General features: G+C 41.3%; 1 protein-coding gene across 1 annotated transcript in view; it reads right to left on the bottom strand.

Annotated features, from left to right (window-relative positions):
* The window catches only part of LOC108530765 (staphylococcal nuclease domain-containing protein 1-like), a 284,868-nt gene that overhangs the window by 19,512 nt on the left and 241,195 nt on the right, over positions 1-24,161 (bottom strand). The window contains exons 13-14 of the mRNA XM_017873813.1: positions 22,338-22,448; positions 5,521-5,593 (exon numbers count right to left, since the gene is read on the bottom strand). Of these exons, the coding sequence (XP_017729302.1) occupies positions 5,521-5,593; positions 22,338-22,448 (184 nt within the window). The remainder of the gene's footprint in view (positions 1-5,520; positions 5,594-22,337; positions 22,449-24,161) is intronic.

The following is a 24,161-nucleotide window of genomic DNA, read 5'->3' as shown; positions in this document are numbered from 1 at the left end:
CCCTGCCTCAGCCTCCCAAGTAGCTGGGATGACAGGTGCCCGCCACCACGCCCAGCTAATTTTTTTGGTATTTTTTTAGGAGAGATGGGGTTTCGCCATGTTGGCCAGGCTGGTCTTGAACTCCTGACCCTCAGGAGATCTGCCCACTTCAGCCTCCCAAAGTGCTGGGATTACAGGCATGAGCCACTGTGCCTGGGCTTTTAAAAATTCTCTTTAGCCAAAAAGAATGTTATTTTTTTTCTTATGCTTCCATCAAGGCCTAAACATTCAAAAAGAGCTAAGGAAAGGTAACACCTACAGAAATCTCAAAGAAAGGATGACAGTGCTACTAAAGTTTAAGAGGGCAATGAAAACCCGAAACTGAAGGCAGAGGTCAGGAGCACATGCTGGAGAAAATCCAACCCTGTCTACCAATCTATTTCTTACCTATTGATTTAATCTTATCTGTTTTAAAGGAACACTTCAATCCTTTATATTAGCAAGTCAGAATCCTACTGGTCAACTCTGTAAGACTTCATTTCATGAATAATAGGGCCCCAAATGTCTGACCTTCTTCCCCTGTGCCCTGCACCTTCCCCAGAGCTAGTCACTGGATCACTCCAAACCATGGCTTAATTTTTATGCTAGGTGTGGTGGCTCATGCCTATAACAGCAATATTTTGGGAGGTCAAACTGGGAGGATCACTTGAGGCCAGGGGTTTCAGATTGGTCTGGACAACAGAGCAAGATCCTGCGGGTGTGATGGCATGCACCTGTAGACCCCGTTACTCAGGAGGTCGAGTCAGGAGGACTGCTTGAGCCCAGGAGTGCAAAGCCACAGTGAGCTATGACTGTGCCACTGTACTTCCAGTCCAGCCCTGGTGATAAAGTGAGACTCCGTCTCCTTTAAAAAAAAAAAAAAAATCAGTAATATTATGTATTTCCAACAAAATCAGTCATGGAGAAAGGCGGTTATAAAAAAGTGCTATGTAACATGAGCATGAAACCAAGCCACGATGTGATAAACGTCCAAAGGAGCACAGCAGCAGTTAACAGATAAAAAGACCCATGGATTAAGAGAATAAATACTGTAATAGTGAAATTAACAGAGGAACTGTCAGGACTACATAATATGAAAAGGCAGAATATATTGAAAAGAAGACAACCCCTATTCTGGGACTTTCAGAAATAAGACTGAAGAGGATGCTGTCTTGTACCATCAAACAAAATCGTAACTTTTCAAGCACAGAGGACAGACACAAAAGGAAAAGGACAGAGAAGAAAACTCAGATATACACTATGACTCATTGAGTCCTATTCCCATATAAGAGGAAGATGGAGAAGTGGAGGTAAAGGTAAAAGGTAAAATCAGCACTTGCAGGGCTGGCTGCAACTTGAGGAGTGGGGAGCTCTCTCTAATCTCAGAACCATAATTGATTTGTCTGATCTACCAGAACAACAGTAAACCATGCACCAGCCCAATTTTATTGCCTGTTTTACACTCTATCTTCAGGAGATTGTATTTATTACGGAGCAGGCTACAGCAAAAACAATAATAAACCTAAGATAAAGAACAGCTGAGAAACCTGAGATAAAGAACACTGGCATGCATATTCCAACTTTTTCTGTGCTGGTGAGGGAGGGAGCTGAGACAGGATCAATGAAAAACAAAACCAACTAATAATGAAAACATGGATGTACGAAGTCAGTCACCACAGAACCATTCTTCAAATCAAGTAAGACCTAGTACCAAGTCGGTCAAATTCTCAGCTAGTTCTACACACTCTGGAACATCCTGGCCTGAAAGGAAACCAGACTATGATAAAAATGGCAGCAGTGGCTGGTACTTCTAATAGCCTAGTTCCTACACTGTGAAAAATTGGAAATAGCAAAAAAACCAGTAACTTCTTCAGGAGCTAAAGTACCAGCTTGGGAGTACGTAATTTTCTTCCTTTAGTGGTCACCCTAAAAATAGGTATAAGAGATGCAGATAGGTCAACATACACACACACACACACACACACACACACACACACACACACACACACACGTATTTATTTTTGGTAGAGATGGGGTCTCACTACATTGATCAGGCTGGTCTTGAATTCCTGACCTTAAGCAATCCTCCCACCTCGGCCTCCCAAAGTGCTGGGATTACAGGTGTGAGCCACCATCCCTGGTGTAGTAGGCCAAGTTTTTATCAAAACCTTAGAGAAACTGGGGGTTCATTCAGTTGGTGTTATATGCAGATGTTCTGTCCATCTTACGGAAAACTCAAAACTCAGTTGACTTTGACATCAAAACCCATCTGTAATAACAAACAAGAAGGCCAGCTTATTTGGCCACTACAGAGGCTGGTATCTTACCTTCCAAGGCAAGCCATCAACCTGACACTCCTGTGCTTAGATGAGTCACTTCCAACCACATGCAATCAGCCAAGCAGGTCTTGTATTTGCTAGGTCTTCATACAAAAGCATTTTAACGCACTCTAACCCTTACTCTGTGAAATCATTTTTTAAATGGCAGGAGAAGAGATAATGGAAAAGGAGTAGAAACTCAACTCCTAAAGATGGAGGACACTAGAACAAAATTACAGGTTATCTGCCCCACCATCATGATATAATCTCTTCCATACAACACATTTCTTAACAGTGTTTAGGAGACAGAATGTGCACTTATGTATGTCTATTTTTTCACCAACGATGTGTACTGGGATGGAGAGGAGGGTGGTGAGAGGTATTATGCACAAACAGTTCATTGTAAATTATTTCGGCAGCATATTGCCTACACTGTCACCTCAACAAAAACTTCCATTTATCATGGCCTGCAACTAAGAGGGGGATCAATCTGGGGCAGTGGGTAACACAGTTAAAGATTAAAAAAAGATTAAGAAACCTCTGTGAAACCATTACGTATATGTACATTACATTGTCTTTTTCCCTGTTTATTCTTCATCTGGCTGTAAGCCGTTTGGCCCATCTGACCCCACACCTGTCCCACAGACAGCAAAATTGCCAGCATGCTTCAGGAAGCAGAAAACCCATATATCTCACTTAAATGGAACAAGGACACCCAACATACACACAGACTTAACACTGTGATGGAAAGAAGGGAAGGTTAGAAGGTGGGAGAAGACAAAACTCCTATATTAGAGACGGCACAAAAAAATTGCAATCTTAGGTGAATAATTTGTGATTCAGGCAGACAAGGTCATATCTGACATCCATTTAAATCCAACAGCTTTTTCACTTTCAGTCTCCCATTTGCCCAAGCTTTACTGTTTTATGTGGTGACTGAGAGAAATTTAATTGGCATTTATGTTTAACTTAAGAGCAAACCAATCCTTCAATACTGAGACAGAAAAGATAATAAAAATTGGTACAAAACTGAGCTAGACTTTAAGGGGAAGTTGGTGGGGTAGGAATAAAAGTAAATAAATAAATGAAGACAAGTTTCACAAGACCCACTGCTAATGACAGCAGAAATAAAGGAATAAAAAAAGCATCAGAAATCATCAAGGCAGGAGGCAGCGTAAGATTCAGAGACAGCAATGAAGATCGTTAGGACACTACATTGAGGGGTACGGAGAGGACAGCCCTGAGACCCGTGTGCCTGAACCTCAAAACCTCCTTAGAGTTGCTTCACCTCACTGCCGGTGTTAAATCAGAACTAGAAATGAAACCAGGTGGGCCCAAGGAGAGAGCCTATCCCTAAGGCTGAAATCAGCTTCTGGAAGGCCCTGGAGTATGGGCCCCACATAAGCTTTTGGATGGGCATATTTGGTCCTTTGTGTAGAAGGGTTTTCATCGCATTTTCCAAACCATTTGTAACTTTTTTCTCCTGCTGATGAATCGCCAAAAATTTGTCCTTTTATTACTATAACAGCTTCAACAGCTTTACCAAAAGATCAATATTAAGGAAAGCATTGTTGAGAATACCGTGCACATACATAAAAATATTAATAATGTATATGCAAAGAATAACTCAGCCGGGTAAGCTACACAGAAAATAGGCCAAGTAAGATCGCACTGGGTGAGTCACACCTGTTAAAAATGAACATTAGCAGATACACCATAGTTACCTGTGGCTCAAAGGCCATTAGCTACAGGTTTCTGGGCTTCTCAGGATTCTAAGCCACAAAAAGTGCATATCACTTTACTTCACCCACTTAACAGAGGCCCCAACCTCTAGACTGAAGTCCAGTTAATGTGTTGTAGGTAACACTGTTTAACCCATAATCTGTAGTGACTGGTTATACAGAAAGAAAAGCTCAACAGAGTCCCACTGTTTAAGATGAGCAGGGGACCACTATACCTAGACAAGGGGAGCCTGCCAGACACATTTGTAGCAAGCAATCACCAGGAGCAACAGAAAAAGCCTCAGCCAGGCCTGGGCATACCACATAACAGGAAGATAATACACTCTGATTCATCACTCCTGCAGCCTAGGCTGAGCTCTAGCACTTTTGTTTATACTAGTATTTTCTTCTCGGTGCCCAAGGCAAATTCCCTGAGTGCTTAAGCTAAGATTTACTAGCTCTTCCTCCTTCCATCTCCCCTGGGCTTCATCTTCCCTGGGCATCTTCCCTATGCATGGCACAGACCTGATCCTCTCCTTAACCATTAGTGACTGTGGTGTTGAAATGGATGGTGTGTGTCTCAGCAATAGAGAGTGCCTTTCCTGGCCACCTGATCCAAATCAGCACTTACACCACTCACTATCCCCTTGGCCAGTTTTATTTCTCTTTACAGTAGTTTTCGCTACCTGACATTGCAACTGCCTCCCTTTCCCACTTGAATGTAGGGAGTTCAGCGGTTTTCTTCATTGTTATATTCCTAGTGCTTAGAGCAATTCCTGGCATACAGCAGGGACTCAATAAACACTTGTTGACTAAATGAATAAACTATCTCAACTATCAAACGGATCTATTCAGCCAAAGAGACCCTAAACACTCAAAGGTAAAGTCCTTACAGCTAAAGAATCATTTGGACACAGCCTATTGGGAGCTCTAAAATATTGGTGCCACTGATTCTTCTTTATTATCTATATGTATTATCTCAAAGGATGTTCATACATTTCTCCATTCTGTCCCACTTATAGGCAAGCAGAGGAACAAGAGGTCATGAGGAAATCATGATGAATTCATATCCTTCTCCTGAAACCTATACTTGACCTTTTGCCACTAAGACTTCCCACTCACATCAAGAACTGGACAGGGGTTTTAAAAAGAGGCAATTTTATTTTAATATAACAGAGAAGAACTACCTTCCAAACTCAAAATACAGTAATTAAAAATGAAAAAGCAACATAGAGACAGTTCAGGTAAAGAAAAAGAATGAAGTTAATTCTGCTTTTCCAGATTATAAAACAGGCTCCCTATAGATACCTAAGTAGATACCCCGGGCAGAGGGGAAAAAATGTCAGTCAGTGCCTGAAAAGAAGCGAACTAGAGAAAACACATAAGCTGAGGTCCTTCAGCAAATATGCAGACACGTTCTTGAGCCTCTGAGCCACACAGCTTGATTCAGGGACTCGACTCACCCCAGATATATCTGCGACACGGTGGATAGGCACTTCCTTCTTGCTATGCAATCCTTTGCCATTCTTAATAGCTCTGTTAAGGAAGAGAAAAACCGATTAAAATAAGAATCACAATGGGAAGGGGTAGGAGGGTGTGAAAATGAACAGAGAAGTGAGGGTTGTTGAAGTGGGGATGTATGACTACACAAGTCACACTGTACACTGCCGAGTAGCCAGTCTGTGCAAGAGGATTTGGTGGAGGGGGGATTATAAAGCTGCTCTTCTCTTAAGCCCAGTTACCAGCATGTGGCTGCCAGTTTCCACCAACAGTGTACTTAGTAATCAGAGGGCTCCCTTACTTGTTTCCAAAGTAAAGGCATTGCTCCAGGCACAAAAGAAGAATCAGTTAGAGAAGCACACGCCTAAGAAACAGAAGTAATAACGTTTCTTTCTGTGTTTAATCGCATGAAACATTTTAAATGTAAAATATGTGGCTAGTGTTCCAATTCTAATGGAAATAAGTTCCTCCCAGGTAAAAAGATAAGTTGTCTTGAATGGAGCAATACTGTAGAGAAAAGTCATTTAACAGTAGGAAAAAAAATTAGCAAATGCTACATAACTGACATTAAGTCTCATTTTCAATCAGTCTCAGCTATAGTAAGAGGAGATTTAACAGGGAACTCTGGGACTCTGCCAACCTCAGCCATGGGTTGGTTTGCTCTAATCACCCAGTCCTCTGAGTGGCAGCTTGGGACAGAAGCCTACGCCTCACTAGGTATGATCACTGGTATAACAATGAAGGACCACAGAATAAAAACTGACTAGTGAATCACTTGGTCCGTACACTGTTGGATAAGGCCTTCTTGTATACCGCCAGCCTGCAGACATCAGCAGGGAAGAGTTCTGAGCTTAGAGATAGAGAACTAGGGATTAGGGGATGTTCCTACGAATCTTATCTATGGAGACTTGACTTTTTAGGGTTTTTGAATTCCAGAGGAAGTGTTGAGAAAGCTGCCCAGCCCCGGGCCAAATGTCAGGGACCCTCACACTGTCAGCCACATTTTCACTTCTTTCCTTTCAGGAACTCACTCAAGGAACACAGGTACAGGACACACTTCTGCAGGGGTTACTTTCAGGGTCATTATTTTCTAAAGTAAACCCTTATAAGCCAAATTGGGTGGGTGTTGCTCAGTGCTAGGTAGAACAGTCATATTTCTTTCATACTTGCGCTTTTATCACCCACCTGAGCCCCCTTCCTTCATCCCAGGTGATCTGTCCCTCACTCAACTAATTTGAAATGCTTCTGATTCAGAAACATCAAAAGTTGTCCTACTATCTAGTTTCTAATCCTTGATATGGGCAAGTACTGAGTTAATAAGAAAATAAAAATCACAGCCTGTCTCTCACTCTGATCTGAAACGCTAACTGAAAGACAGCACTTCCAAGCTCCTTGAATCCCGTAGCTCCTTCTGAATTTGAATCAAGGGCTTCAACTTTAGAAACTGCAAATGGGGCTGGGTGCAGTGGTTCACACCTGTAATCCCAGCACTTTCGGAGGCCGAGGCGGGCAGATCACTTGAGGTCAGGAGTTCGAGACCAGTCTGACCAATATGCAAAACCCTGTCTCCACTTAAAAAAAAAAAAAAAAAAATCGGCTGGGTGCGGTGGCTCAAGCCTGTAATCTTAGCACTTTGGGAGGCCAAGGCAGGTGGATCCCAAGGTCAGGAGTTCAAGATCAGTCTGGCCAATATAATGAAACCCTGTCTCTACTAAAAATACAAAAAAATTAGCCGGGTGTGGTGGCAGGTACCTGTAATCCCAGCTACTCAGGAGGCTGAGGCAGAAGAATTCCTTGAACCCGGGAAGTGGTAGTTGCAGTGAGCCGAGACTGCGCAACTACACTCCAGCCTGGGCGAGAGAGACTCAATTTCAAAAAAAAAAAAAAGTCAGCTAGGTGTGGTGGTATGCACCTGTAATCCTAGCTACTTGGGAAGCTGAGGCAGGAGAATTGCTTGAACCCAAGAGGTGGAGGTTGCAGTGAGCCGAGATCACTCCACTGCATTCTAACCTGGGTGAAAGAGCGAGACTCTGTCTCAACTAAATAAATAAACAAATACATAAATAAAATAAAATAAAAATAAAATAAATTGTAAATGGGTAAAAATATTTCCCTTTACAATTTCCTCTAGTGATTTACCATTTAAGGATCCTGTTAGTGGTCAGCAACCAAGGCCGATTCTCAAGCTTTGCCCCTCACCCCTTGGGATTTGCAAGCTACCAGTGAAAGACTAGAGGTTGGTGGCTAGAAGCCAACTAACAATCCAACTCTTCCACCTCCCAAAGCTCTGCTTACATCTTGCATGTCCTATTTCTATAACCTCCTCTGCCACCAACAGGCTCTCCTTATTTTGCTACTGCAAACTGTAAGGAGCAGCCTTTAAGATCGAAGCTTCTGTGAAGCAAGACAAGTTCCTTCCCACCCTGACCGTACCTCACCTCCTTCAAGGCAAGGCCTGCAAAGCGTTCTGCAGGTCCTCTGGGGCACTAAATGCCTACAGCCTTATTCTTTAACAACAAGGACAACCAAAATAAATAGATCTGTTCTGTAAACAGACAGGTTCAAGTTAGAGCACTACTGAAATCGTGGCTTTTCCTGGGGCTGGAGAACATCTCATACGCTTTGGGAAAAAAAGAACAGGGCCTGAGCAGTAAGTTAGAAAGCAAAGATCCTCAAGGCAAAAGCAGTGAGGTGGGAAACTATAATTCTGCTTTCTTTCTGTGACCACAAAGTAGCTCTGTGCTATAAGCAGAAATCTAGGACTTAACCAAGACTAAATATGCTACCAAAGAGGAAAAAATTAACATCAGAAACTGGAATACGTGGATAATAGTGTGCATATGACATTTAAAACAATAACACCAAAACAATTCTTTAACATTGTCTAAGTATTAATATTATTCATGCTCTACCCTGTTTCTAAAAAGCATATTATTGGATACTTATTTGTGTTCTGGCATAAATTTTGGGAAAACGTCCAAAGACAATTTTTTCACACTTAAAATATTATCATTAAACTCGATCAACTTCTGGCACATTCAAGAGGCAGCAAGAAAGTAGCACTGTACCGTCATATATGAACCGAGAAGTAGTGCTTATTTTGTTAATTCTTCATAAAAGAGAAGCAAAGTTCAAAGTTAACAATAGCTAGTTAACCACTAAATTCAAATACGATCACCTAGGAAGCACTCTAGCCTCTTAGCAGCATACCAGACCCAGGCTGCAAAGTGGGAGGGATCTGTGAGAAAAGAGCAGAATAACCTGTGGCAGCACAGGTCTCCTTCCCTGTGCAGAGGCTGCTTTGCTTCTGGTTCCCACACTGCTGCAGGAATGACACTGAGTGAGCCATTTCCAGAAAACCTCCCTCTGCTTGTCACAAGTCTGATGCCACAGCAAGAGATTCTCCACGAAAGAGTATTTGGGGGAAGTAGGAATTCAGGAATCAATCTCACAGAGGAGAGGAGCAAATGCTGAGGGGAGGCCTGCCACCGCTATCTGCAAAGGGAGATTACAACTTTATTCCAGGCTACGAGGATACATGACATGGAGACCTAGGCTCTGCTGAAAACAAGGTGTACTGCCTTGCTACCCCCTCTCAGTGGGGTTCTCCTCTGCATCTCACATAACCCAGTTTCTCTGGGATAGATTTGTGGAGCTCTGTCTTTGCGACGTGGGAAGGTAGGCAGACCACAGGCTGGCTTCCACTGTATCTGCTCCACAGAGCAAACACTAACTTCCGCTCCCCACACTGCCTTTCCCTGTGGGCCTCAGCCACAGCTCTGCATCTCTTTTCATTAGGCAAGGAATGAAACTCCTGACTTCTAAACTTCTCCTGCTGTGTCTGCTTAATAGCGGCTTCTCACAAAGGCAGGCTGGTGTTCAGGCCAGCCAGGAGAAAGGAAGCAGTGGGACAGAACATAGCCTACTCCTCTCAGAAGCTTTCTTCTCCAAGATGCAGCAGTACAAAGACAGCAAAGACTACCAGTGTCAATAACGGATAAACATCATCACCAGTCAGGGAAAGTAAGTATATATCCGCACACATGCCAAGAAGTGGCAGGGCAACAGAAGGATGAAAACTCAGCTTTCTAGGTTGTTTCTAGGAGCCACAGGGCTGTATGGTACTACAGGGTGGGCAGATGAACTCTATTCAGACCACTGGAAAACTCTGCTTTCTTTAAACAGCAAAGTTTGAAATTCTCCCATATTAGCTGCTGCTTTTCCTGTGGAAGAAAAAACCTACAACTTTGCAAAGGCAGATGACATTTTTGCAGGGAGATCATCTCCATGGCCTCAGCACCAGATTAGAATCTGCATACATTTCATGCCAAGGAAGAGTCTGCTCTTAGGTTTGCAGTCCCTAGTTCATCCAGAAAATTTCAAGACCAATGCTTTCCAAGCTGGATGTCTGAGCACCGCAGTCAAAGTCTCTCCCGTGCCAACGAACAGGTCTCCATCTTACTGCCAATTCAACGATGGTAGATTGTTATTCTGAACAAATATTTTTGTCAGCTTACAAAGACACTCAAAGGATTTATGGCTAGATCCGATCTTATCACAATCATAAAATAGTTATCACATCAGGAATTCTTAACCTGGGGACATAGTGAGCGTCAGCTCAGATGCTAGAAATATCTCTGATCTACCCTAAAGTATCTGTGAATTTTCTGAGGGAGCAGGCACTTTCAACAGAGTTTTACAAAAAGAACTACTTTCATATATGAAAGAGATCTAAAGAAAATAAAATGATAGAAAGCAGAAATGGCATGCAATAGGTGGCAGGGAGATGATGGGGCAAGGAGGCTACAGAGCTGAGAGAGATCAGGACCCCTGAACACGTCTCCTCATCTGTAACTTCCTTTTAACAATGCTTTCCTGGCAAGCAGGCTCCATGATGTCTCTTCACTCTGCTTTTGCTTTACCCCTATATCTAACATTCTTCTTTCATAATTATGCTTACTTGGCCCTTTTGGAACCCTCTTGGTCTAGGCCCTCACCCAGGGAGATCTTAACTACATTCATTCAATCCCTTTTGAAGCTACGCACACTTTGAATACTGCACACCATTACCACATCACTTCTCAATAAAAATTGACGTCATCATTTTCCTCCCCTACTTATACCCCAAACAAAGACAACCAACCAGCTTGTGAAATCAAGTGGAAATTCTCAGACTTGGCTTTCATGGGTCCTGACCATGTGGCCCCAGTTTACGTATCCACATGATTTCCACATTACCCCTAATCCAATTAGGCCCACTTCCTTCATGCCCCCTACATGCAAGTAATTAATTATGTGTGTCCCCTGGGCTTTTGCTTTCCCCTTGATTCCACTTGTCGTTCTAGGTCAACAATACAATGAAAAGAGTATCACCTATCTGTAGCCACAACCTCACTACAATCATAAAATAGTCGGGACAACAGAAATTTGTAACCTGGAGTCCTAGGTGAACTTCTTTGAAATGGCAGTATAATTTTGTGTGTGTGTGTGTGTCTGTGTGTGTATGTGTGTGTTGTGTTCAGCATGTAATTATAAACTGCAACATATGACTTCCAAATTGTTTCATGTGTTAATCTTTATTTCTGTATCTAGACTAGAGGTCCCTTGAGGGTTTGTATTCTGGCTTTAATGTTTATTATAGTATTTAACAGACAGCAATCTTTCCATAATTATATAAATGCAGGGCCATCTAGTTCAATTAAAGTGTGCCAAGTAAAGCTGAACAAATGCTTGGTAACTGACTGATTAATGCGGAACAGTGAAAATATTTCAAATTAGAGACAGTGACAATGCCAAAGTGACTGTAGGGCAAAAGAATGAGGTTTGTTGGCTTTCCTGGATGCAGTTTCATGATCTATGCTCAAGGGCAGAAGCAGCTAAAGACTGGCCTCTGAGCGGAAACAGAAGCAGAGGAGCATCCAGAACAAAAGCATCACATCCCACATCAAGTCTCCCGGAACTGCAGGAGATGGGCAAGAATCTGAGTGGCAGTGAGTGGGAGCAAAGCTTGACCACTGTAAACAATAAAACAGAACCAAGTAGCAGGATTGTAAGCAACACGTACTAAATAATTAAGGAGAAATGACTCAGTAGGAAGAAAAATTAATTCCAACAGCAAAGGTTAAAAAGCAGAACAAAGAGTAAAAAACTTGGTAAACTTCCGAAGCACTTCTCATTGTGTTTCGGGTCACATTGAGGAATATGGTTTTTCAGCATGAACCAAATACAGATATCAATGAAACATGGAAGCAATAAACAATTCTTTCGGCCTTTCTCCCGGTTCCTTGGCAGCTTGAGGAAGCGACAGGGTGGCGCCACTCAGAAAACAAGATACAGAGCAAGAGCAGGTGCAAAATGGTAGGTGTGGGCACTAAGATTATGCTGCTGCATTTTCAACAACAATGAGAATTACTGATGAGAAAGACGGAAAAGATTGAGAGTGCATAGACTGGAAATGAGGAAATTGAGTCCTACGGTCAAGGGGAGGTGGGCGGACTAATGAGTCAGTAGGTATTATGAGGCAGTGAAGCAAATAACAAAGAACTCTAGGTCATCATCTGGTCTAAAACTAATATAAGGAAGGAATGAAGACACATGCTATTGTGCTGCGTATGACAATGGATCTGCAGTGGCAGGTAAGGGGGAGGAAAGGGATTATGAACTCCAAGGCAGAGAACAACCAACTCAATGATAGAGACAAGGTGAACACAGTTGCAAACTCTACTATCCCAGATTAGGATCAAAGGAATATTAGAGCTGGGTAGTAGTGGTTATGAGCGGTCTAAAGTCTTCTTGAGAGGATAGGGCTTCAGGAAGGTAGATTACTCAAAACTGCCTCAATGACACTGATTTTATAGTTTTTGCTGTTCTGATTACAGTCTGTCAGAAAAAAATTTCAGGGAACAATGACTCATAATCTTATTTCAAGAAAAAAACACCCTTTAAGCACCACTTTTAATAGGTGCACAGGAAATCCATCATATATGAATGTATGGTTCAAAATTTTCATCAATTCCCTGCTGTTAGATATTTATGTGAATAGTTCTACTACTATAGATAATGCCGTGAGGAATAACTTCTAGAGCACCTTGCCAATTACTTCCTTAGAATAAGAAACTGCTGTCATAGGGTAAGAAACTGGCATTTGCTTTCCATCTCCCTCCACCAAGGCAAACCAAACAGAACATGCCTTCTCTCATGGACTCTACTTGTGGATAACCCATCAATTTGGGTGCTCCTTTCCCTAAGAATCCCAACTACCCACATATATTCTCCACGTTTGTAATTATATTTGTAATTATTTACTTGTTCGCTGAAATCACCACTAGATCATGTGTTTTTGTTTTTACTCCCAAAATACCTGATAAAATACTTGTTACATAACACAAACACATCAGTTACAGAAAACTTTAATGTGTCTTTTGATTGAGTCAAAAGCAACAATTCTGTGATAATGTTCAGTTTGGAAAATGATTTTCCAATGTGAGCTACATTTATTCTGACTTACTGGAAAAAATTCATTGCCATACCCCAGAGATTTGGCTCTCTGACCTTGATGTAAAAGCAAGAGCAATGGGAAGTAATCCTTCTCAACTTCTGGGACCAAAGTTGGAGGGTGCTGGCGGGGGGCAGAGTCAGAAGCAGCTTAGGATAAAACAGAAATGCACAAGGAAGTTTACAAGAAATTTAGATGTAAAGAATCCTGCAAATGAAAGAAAGCTATGAAGCAGATTTCCCATTCACAAGCAGTTATAAAATTCTGTGCGCTGATGTATCAGTGATTAATTATTCGAACTATAGTCCTCCTGAGAGATTTCTAAGGATTACAGCAGAAGCAGGATAGGGATATGCCTAATAGAGACTCAGCTCTCCGACCCACTCAGCCACCTGAAGCTGCAGATGAGCCAAAGCAAGCAAGCACTGTAACACTCAAGATGATTTCACATTAAATTAGCCGAGAGCTGGTGGAGGCTACTCAGAAGGAATCGAATTAAGGAGCCATGAACTTAGAGTTTGAGGAAGGGGGAAAGAGACAGGAGTCAAGGGGAATAAAGAGCTGGGACATACTATAGAAATCCAAACCTCGTCCATTCCATGCCTTGTTCTCTGTTACTTATAACCATGATTGTAATTCCAATTACAATGAAGATTAAATGATCAATCTTCCATGAAAGGGCATACACTTTGATTTGTTTTACAATGATCAGGGACTGATTAGGGCAGTGCTTCTCAAATTCTAGTGTGCATCAGAATCACCTAAAGAATGTGTTAGAGTGCAGCGGGCAGGGTGCTGAGAATTCACATTTCTAACAAGTTTCCAAGCAACAGTGATGTGGCTGGTCTGAGAGCCACAGATTTAGAGAAGCAAGTTTTAAGACATTCAAGAAAGTCAAGGGTCAAGTGTTATCACTTTATTGTTACAATTTATTCTGGATTGAAATGATATTCCCAGTACAAGAATTTTTCAACATATCAAATATTTTGGGTTGTGTGAAAGAAGCAAGACCCTCTTAGCCAAGAGGAGAGTGAGATGGAAGAAAACAGACAAGTGGCTCTGGACAGATAAGTGGTCATAGCTGAACCTATTTTGGGGGATGGGGGTGGGGTAAGACACAATAATGGCTAATTCATGTAGGAAGTTTAGCCTAGAACAATGTCCTCTCTGAAGGAATACAACTAGTGTAGACTAATGATTACAGAACAGAGCCAAGGAGGACTGCTTTCCAGCAGTTCATCATCAACCCATGATCTGCAGGACTACCCACAGCTTGCTAGTCAAGACAGGCGATAAAGCTAAAGGGTGCCAGCTATACTCCAGCCCCTCATGAATCATAAAGAAAAGTCTCACAACATGAGTTACGTCAGAAGGAACTAGGGGTGGGGAGGGAAGAGAAGGATGGGATGGAGGGAGTGAACAGATCCTCTTAATATCCTGAAAGAGAAAATTATTTGGAAATGGAGACATCATACAGCTCTCCAGAAGTGGCCATTTGTGCTGCCTTAAATGCAGATTGATTACTGCTATTTGGATGTTGAGTGCATCATCTTTTCTGAAGAAAGGGAAAAGCTAAATTTCCCCACATTCAGCTGCATCGTCAAATCACTTCCCAACACCAGCTCTTTTAATGCATTTTCCTGTTATCACATCTACTTGCAAAAACTGATCTTCCCTACTCCCCAACAGTGAAACCCTCCACACTGACACATAATGACATGTGCTGAACCCAATTAGCAACCTCATGACCGTGACACTTAACTGCAACCCCAAAATGTAGGGTGGGATGTGCATTTCCAAAGTTATAAAAGAAAGGAAGCCATTAGGACATTTAAGAGAAAGGCCAGTCTCTTTCTCTGTGCTGGCTTTCAACCTGTACTGGCTTGATGTAATGCAAAGAGTGAAGAGGGCAGTCGTAAGGCACCCAACTACTGCCTCCTATGATGCTTGAGCTAAAAATCCAACAGTACCCTGGTGTTACAGGAATCTACCATTAAACTTCAAGTAAGAGCTCTGTTTTTCACGGTATTCAATAGGTTCTACTTTTATTCAAAAAGAATTTTCACTTGTTGAGGTCATTAGATTGAAAGTGAGAAATCTTGGTTTATTTAAAGCCATACCATTAAACTGTTGAGAAGATAAGAACAGAGGCTGGATAGAAAAGATGAATTTCAGGAAGATACTCTCATGGGACCATTTAATAGAAATGAGAGACGGAATAAAAAAGATGTAAGGCAAGCAGTGTTAAAGAGGGAGGAAAGAGGAACGGCTAAGAAAACAGGTAAGAAAAGAGAAGAAATAGGAAAAACAGCAATATCCAGCAGTACTAATAAAAGTATTTAGTGCCTGTCCCTCTGAGACTGCATGCTTTGTAAAGAGTTGAGTCTATTATCTTTTTTGTTCACCACTATTATCGCCCATGCCTGGAACCCAGGATACACTCAAAAAACAAACAAACAAAAAGGAATAAAGAGAAGAAATGAATACAAAGCCATCACATGCAACACAGACTAGCCTTGACCACTGTTTCTGACAGAGGAAAGATATGCTTTCTTGGAGAACTGATTAACCCATATAATCTACACTCTGTGATAGGATATATCAGTTTTAAAATTTCAAAACACATAAATTCAATGCCAATTGTCTAAACAAGACTGGTATAGAAATGAAATTTGCTTATCAAAACATTTAACAAATCACAATAGTGTCAAACCAATGTACTAACCTCTTCCATTTCAGAGTCCTAAAATTGTATCTTTTAACTTAGCAACAGAAAATGCTGGCAAATAACTCTTTACATTCATTCATAACCAGTATGTGAATGCCAGTAAAACTGAAGACACAGATATGAAGGACCTGTCAACAGTTTTTTCTTTTTTCTTTTTTTTTTAAAGGCACAAGTCACTTTTCCCTCCATTTATTGAAATTTTATGGAAAACTTCCCTATAAATCAGAAAAAAGGGACAGCTTCTATAGCTAAGTCCAGAGTGGAAGACCAAGACCATTTCCTTCCCAGTGGTCTTAAAAGCACTTCATTCAATGGAATTGTAAAATATATGTACAAGCCACTGCTACAAACATGTAGAACTTAGAAAGCCCACTGTGGCCCCCATTAACTGCGTCACCAAAGAGATATGCAATTAATACTGAATCTCTCTTAATAATGGCCAGGGATATTGGTTTAAGAAAGAAAGAGTTTATCAATCTGTTTATAGCTTTTTGACCAAAGTCTGTGACAGAAATGCCAGCGCAGATTTCCTACAGGTTCAAACACAGAAGCCTACAATATGAGGGCACTGCCAATCTCACTAAAAAAAGCAAGAGACTGGTCCTTCTGGGGTTTGGAGTTCAGAGATTGGAGATGTAGAACACAGCAAGGCTGGAGTGCTGGTTTTTCGTTTTTTAGAAAGAGAGTTTGCTGAATCAGAAAAATGAGTCCTTCAGGGAACTGGGAAGAGAAGTAGCCAAGGCGATGCTGAGATGAGGGCAGGTTCACACTTGCCTCTCAAAGATGGATAACAACACCATGGTTTTCTAAATCTGCAGTGTGCCAGGCAAGAAATAGAATACACATGAAAAGATAAGAGAGAGCCTGCCCTTTTCTCTTCTCCTGAGATAACCCTAACCTCATTATGTATGACCAGAATGAATCTAAATTCATTTAAATCTGCTCAGACACTAGGTTGTTCAATACAATTGCTTTCCTACAGTCAAGCTGGAGCATCAATTTCTTTTCTGAATATATACATCTGATCTTGAAATTGTAAATCTTAGAATTAAAAGATACCTTAAAGGAATAAAGCCCCAACTTCTGAACTAACATAACTTCTGTGTTTTCCTGCAAAGAGCCAGATTCTAACAATTTCTAGGAATTCTTAAAATATTACATTTTAAAATAAGGCTAGTGGTAGCATCAGAAGATGTACATAGATGATATCCCCCATGTCTAAAGAAAACACAGCACACAGCCACGCTTTGATCAGACTCTAAACATTACCAACTCGTATTCAGTGTCCATAACACGCTCAACAAAAGCTCCACTTGGAAGACATCTAGCATGATGACAAAATTCACATTCTGGCCTCTCCAAAATCAAAACTTGGATGTGTTACACCAAATACATAAAATAGAGCATATGAAAGATTTTTATGACACTTCAGAAAGCAGAAAGGGTCCCGGTAGTGACTCACTATCTTGGAAATACCGCAGAAGGATATAAGAAATATTCCCTGAAGAAGTTAAAAGCTCTGCCTAAAGTTAGGAAGACTTGTCCAGACTAGGCATATGCAGCAGGCCAGCTAACTGGGAAACACCAAAACAAAAAGAGGAACTGGAAATGCTGGAAAGTCAATATGGGAATCAAACAGGATCATGCAGAACAGAAATAATGTTTCACACTCTAAGGAGTCCATATGATGCTTCTAAAAAGTGAGACCAAGTTCAGGAGTGTCACAGAGAAACTGTGGGTCAGCTGCACCTAAATTCTGAGTGGGGTAAAAAAACAAAAAACAAAGGATACACACACTGGAACTCTCAGAACTGTAGGACAACATCAAGGACTTTTCAACAAAGCCTACGAGATAAACAAGGCCTGAGAGTATATGAGAAAATGCCAAAACCTTATCTTGCTAAGACACAAAGTAATGAGGGAGGGGGCAGCTGATGATAGACAACGGAGCTGGAAAGGAAGGCCGAAAGGCCGCCTTTTGGGAATGTGAGGTTTATTTACCCCTTAAACAAAAAAGATGTGGCTTCCTCTAGATGGGCTATATATTTAAGACATAATGAGGGTTTCCCAGAAGCAGAGAGGCACCTGAATAAAGGAGCCCTGAAGGGTCAGCTAACTGAACAGAGCTGCTGATGTGGTAGAGTTTGTTTCTATACAGGCAGGTGGATATGCTTGAAAGCAACAGGCAAACTGCAAATTGGTATTCTTCTTTCCCCTCTGTCTCATTTGGTCTCCCAATGAGTGCCTACAGCATCACTCCCTGAGCGCCCATGAAATGATATGAAAAAGGTTGGCAGATCATATCCCTTTGCAGAGGAAGTAGGGGCTTCAGAGCCCTGAGAAAGCTCATCAACTTCTAGGCAGGCAGCAGTGCTGACCTAAGTCAGACAAGTTTAACAGGCTGCCCTTTCCCCAAAGCTTACAATGTTTCTCTGAAAGTACTAATGGCCAAGCAGTGCACTGGAAAGTAAAGTCAACAGAAGAGTACTCTGCACCACTGCGGATATCACCAGCAATAACCAGGGTCAAAGAAGTCTGTCGGAATTGACATCTTGGTGGGGAGGGACAGAGCAGAATGATGCCTTGCCACCTGACCCGTCTATTATTTACCTAAAGAGTGTCAGAACGAATGACTGATATGAATGCGGCATATGTTATGAATTTGGCCTTTACCAAAGCATTAAACACAGTGCCTTAAGAAATTTTGCTTGAGAAATTAATTCAAACTGGCTTGGCTCAGTACACAATTGCTGAAGATTAAGAAGTGGCTGAAGGATGATAAACAAAAGACAGTTAAGTGACAGTCTGTACAGTGAGGGACCTGGGGGTCAACACCAAAGCCATTCTTGTTTAGGGGTTTTATTCAGGACCCAGAAAAGGAGTAAACAACTCACTAATGAGATCTGCAGAGGACACGAAGCTGGGAGGTAGAGAAAATGCATTGACAGGGGCATAAAATCACAAAGCAGAGTTCAGCTAGAAAAAATACGGCTAATCTATCTAGGGGAAAACAACCCTAAACTCAGATAATATTCAGTACCTGGCCGGATAAGGGGCAGAAGAAGCATGTGAAAGAGCTCTGATGTGAAAGAGCTCTGTAACGTGAGAGAGGCGAGAAGAATGCTAAGGGAACATGGGGAATGTGTCGCAGGAGAACGAGGTGCTTCAAACTAAAGGCGAACTCAAACAAGCCAGGGTCAGGACAGAGGTGGTCTTGAAAAGTGGTCAACTTTACCATTTTCAAGAAAGGGAGGCTGCAGTGAGTCATGATTGTGCCACTGCATTCCCGCCTGGACACAGAGCAAAACCCTGTCTCAAAACAACCACAGTCACCAAAACAGAACACCAGAAACAAAAGGATGGGAATTCTGCACTGAAAATCTTTTTTAATGGCTACAAAACTACCATTCCTATCTAGCAAGCATTCTGATCTCTCTTGAATCTGACTTCACCCTCCTGGGGGTTAGCATCGAGAAGATGGCACTAGGCTAGCATCCTGGGGCTCACTGACAAAACTGCTCCAAACAAAAATTCACTCACAGTTCATGCTGAGTATTTCTTCCTGTTCTGTATGAGGCCTATATTTCCTTATGGCAATGCCTCATGGGCAGAGGGAAGTGGTTAATTCTCTCCGTTTACTCAACCTGCAAAGTGCAATGACCCTGAAGCCAATTTTCTCACCATCCAGTCTGAAGGCAATTGCTCAACACAATTATCTCTAGGCAGCTCACTGCCTTAGCAAGCAAGCATCTTGTTACGTTACTTCTGCACAAAATAAGCACTGGACTAAAAAGGCTGTTTTCATCTTAAAACCTAAAACTTAAAAAATTTCACTATCTATGAATACTCATCAAGTATTATAGCACAACATGGCTATTTCTAACAGCATAATAAAAGAGCTTATTCCAGCCTCACTTTCCAGAGCAGCCCTGCAAATTATTTTCATGCTTACCTGCCTGTCAGAATTACATATTCACTGGTGGCAGTGTGAAGCCTGCGTGGAAAATACAACTATACATTCCATTATATTGCTGAGGGCTCCTGCTACTCTGGAAATGCATAACCTGTTCTTCAAGTTACCATCAGATTGGGCTGAATAAGCCCAGCATGGACCCACCCCTCAAATCCCACGGATAGTTTAGTAATTGTTCCGTTTCCTACTGGAGCTGGATGATCAAATAGTACCAAGCCTAATAATCCAATTAAAATAACGGGCAAAATATTTGAATAGACATTTCTCAAAAGAAGACATAAAAATGGCAAACGGGCATGTGAAAAGGTGTTCAACATCACTGATCATCAGAGAAATGCAAATCAAAACTACAATGAGATATCATCTCACCCCAGTTAAAATGGCTTATATCCAAAAGACAGGCAATAAATTCTGGCGAGGATGTGGAGAAAAGGGAGCCCTCGTACACTGCTGGTGGGAATATAAATTAGTACAACCACTATGGGGAAAAGTTTGGAGGATCCTCAAGAAACTAAAAATAGAGCTACCATATGATCCAGGAATCATACTGCTGGGTATATACCACCTAAAAAAGGGAAATTAGTATATCGAAGAGATATCTGTACTCCCATGTTTGCTGCAGCCCTGTTCACAACAGCCAAAACTTGGAAGTAACCTAAGTGTCCAACAACAGATGAATGGATAAACAAACTGCGGTACTCATACACAATGGAGTACTATTCAGCCATTAAAAAAGAATGAGATCCTGTCATTTGCAACAACGTGGATGGAAATGGAGGTCATAATGCCAAGTGAAATAAGCCAGGGACAGAGAGACAAAACATTGCATGTTCTGACTTATATGTGGGATCTAAAAATCGAAACAATTGAATTCATAGAGACACAGAGTAGAGAGGTTACCAAAGGTTGGGAGGGGTAGTGAGAGGGTGGAGGTGAGGTAGGGATGGATAAAGGGTACAAATATATATATATATCTTGAAAGAATAAATAAGACCTAGTATTTGATTGCACAGCAGGGTCACTATAGTCAATAATAATTTAATTGTACATTAAAAAATAACTAAGAGTATAACTGGATTGTTTGTAACATGAAGGATAAATACTTGAGAGGACAGATGCCCCATTTTCCATAATGTGATTATTATGCATTGCATGCCTGTACCAAAATATCTCATGTAACCCATAAATACATATACCTGTTATATACTCACAAAAGGCAAAATTAAAAAAATTAAAAACAAAACAAAACCAAACAAAACCAGAACTAAGAAACGTGAAGTCACATTTCTCATCATGAGTTCTTTGGGACTGCCTTGCTTACTGATAATATAGGCAGGGAGAGAAGAAAGTAAGGAGGTTTGTGAGCAAACACCAGTCACGAACTACATATTTTAAATGACTATTAATGAGCCTTAAACATCCAAAGATGTGAGTATTTTCAGTGGACTCTTTGTACTGAAGAATGAGGTCCCTGACAGGGTCTATTGGGAAAAGCCCACAAGAAAGAATCCAAAAGCCACAGCAGCCTGACAGACTGATTTCTCAGCTGACATTCTGTGTGACATTCTACAGATGCTCCATCCATCAGGATGTGACATGGTGTTAGAGGTAAATGTCACATATCAGGGCAATGTTATGGGTCAAAGAGCAAGAGAAGTGATCTCAACGACAAAATCTGAAGCTGAGATTAGATAACATGTGCCCAGAATCATTCCTCCTCTAACTGTAGAAAATAACCTGACAATTATCAAACTCCTAGAACTAAATGGGTCCTAGAGGCTATGGAAAAACTGCTGAGTGAGGCAGGCCTCTGAAATCACGTTTAAACAATGGATATATTTTGGTTGAGTCCAAGCAGTCTGCTGAGCTATCCAGGTTTCAGCAATAAGTAGCTCAGTTCTTGCTCTGTTTCCCAAGAAGTCTGGGAATCACTCAACTACCAGACCACCCAGTGACAAAAGACTCCCTGAGTAAGAGCCTTGAGGGATATCAATGGCCAGAAATACTGCTGAGCAGCATGCATGTCCTTGGGGCAACCAGCCACAGGGATGAAGGACAAGAGTAAAATGTCACAGGGCTTCTTAAATGGTCTCCTGCCAGCTGTCAGAAGTGTTTGAAACCAAAACTCATTTCCTAATAAATGTTTTCATTTCCTTTGTACATGACAAAAGGTCTAGAGGTGGTAAATGGGAGGGGCTAGGAGTAGAGGCCTTTGGAGGTAAGAAACAAAGGCAAATGTACTACACACATAAGTATGGCTTCACTGTTAGTCCCGGAATAATGATAAACATATCTGCTATAGTGTACTCGTTCATGCTTTCTTTTATACAGCTACACATGGAGATCATATCTAATATATACCTATTTTACATGTTTTTTAAAATGGAAGACCAAGTGCACTTAACCAAAATTAGACAGCAAGTTCAAAGTGTGTCCTTCGTTTCATGGGGAAAATCTGGAATAATAATACACGCTTTCTCAGCATATTATTTTCCAACACATTCTGCTCAGCTATAGGCACAAAACTGGGAAAGAAAAAAGTGAGGATGTGGGTTCCTATGTGTTTAGTAATGTTTGGTCTTACCTGGCCTCTGCAGCAAGCAGTTCATCATAGTGTGATGATCTCTGGTCATCATCCTGCCGGTATCTGATCACTGTGGCTAGACCTTTGCTGACAAGAGCCTCAGCAATGTTTCTGCAACAGAAAAGATAGGTCAGTGAGCACTAGAAGTGCATAAGGGGCTCAGTTAACAGAAATAATAACAGTTAGCACCTGGAGGTCTTAACGCATTCTGGCAGAGGGAGGGAGAAGCCAAGGTTTCAAGACCAATGAGTTGCTAAGCTAGAAATCCAAATAAAAGGTTAAATAACAGAGTTCCCTAGCTCAGCATTTTTCTGGTTAGCACAGTCAGATGCTATATCAATCCATATATTAAAACTAGCAAAAAAAAAAAAAATCTGTAAAAAGCCCACATTGCACCAGGCTATTTACAGAATGTTATAAACAAGCCACAGCCCTCAAGTCTGCTATAAAATATTAGGCACATAGAGAAAAAATGGAACATATAAAAGCATGACCTAAATTTCTCAAAATCTTTCTAGCCGACAGAACAACCAGAAAATGTCTTCTTTTAGTTTGGCAACGTTAGAAACATTGGTTTTACATAACAAAGTGTTTCTCTTACAAGAACTCCTGAGAGTGGATCTTCTACCCAAAGTGGGCTTGGAAAAGATAAGACTATGAATGAAGAGAGAAGGGGCAGGCAGGAAGGAGGCATTCTATTAGAAAGGAAATTCTTTGCGCTGCGGGTCATGCCTATGATCCCAACTCTTTGGGAGGCCCAGGCACTAGGATCACTTAAGCCCGGAGTTTGTGAGCAGCCTGGACAACAAAATGAGACCCCATCTCCATAATAAAAATTTAAAAACTAGCCGATTGTGGTGGTGCATGCCTATAGTTCCAGCTACTTGGAATGCTGAGGAAAGAGGATCAGGAGTTTGAGGTTGCTGTGAGCTGTGATCACACCACTACACTGCAGCCTGGGTAACAGAATGAGGCCCTATCTCAAAAAAGAAAGAAAAAAGCAAATCAAGATGGGGAACAAAGCAAGTAAAAAGCATAAAATCTGAGATGACCAGTTTTGGTGCAATACTCCATGGGAGCTACAAAAAATCTCAGGTTAGACTCTAATGCAAAGTAATGCTCAAATGCAACAAATCTTTTTTTTTTTTTTTGCCAGAATAAGAAAATTGCTCGCACTTGGGAATGAGAGATGTCATTCTATGTGGCCTGCATATACTAACTAGAGAAAGATGAATGGGAAATGATATGCAGACACTTAATGATATATATTTGAATGGTTCCTCCCCAATCTGGAAAGGGAACTCTGTTATGAACAATCAAACTGCAAAACAAATTTTCAAAATTAAGTATAATTAACTATAGCAAATACTGGAAAACAAGAGGCATGATATTATTGAGGGAGAATGGTGGTTATGTCTTTCTTTGTGTCTGTCATAATTATACCAAAGGCCCTACTCAAACCATCTGGTTTGCTGCCCTTTAGGGAGAGGCTATGGTAAGCAATAGGCTACTGTGCCATATGCTATGACTGAGTATTGTTTGAAAATGTGGTTAACTCCTAACACACCGGTCATTCTTAGAAAGTCATACCGTGGGGATGCTGGGAGCTGAACCAACCAGTATCTGTGCATGTTTACGCAATTTAATGGCTCTGTTTGTCAAAACCCAGCAGAACATGCTTTTTTTTTAAAAAGAAGAAAAAAAATAAATGTGTTGGTACAGCAAGGAGGAAAAGATGCGGTGGCTGATTATCTTCTCATTATATGCCCCTCTGATGTCTGTTTATCTACTGCCAGCACGGTATTAATATCTCCAAACCGCCAC

Source organism: Rhinopithecus bieti, unplaced genomic scaffold (genome assembly GCF_001698545.2).
Source record: "Rhinopithecus bieti isolate Rb0 unplaced genomic scaffold, ASM169854v2 scaffold_7683, whole genome shotgun sequence".
Taxonomy (NCBI): Eukaryota; Metazoa; Chordata; class Mammalia; order Primates; family Cercopithecidae; genus Rhinopithecus; species Rhinopithecus bieti.
The sequence above is the reverse complement of the archived record's forward strand: the minus strand, read 5'-3'. Positions and strand labels throughout refer to the sequence as shown.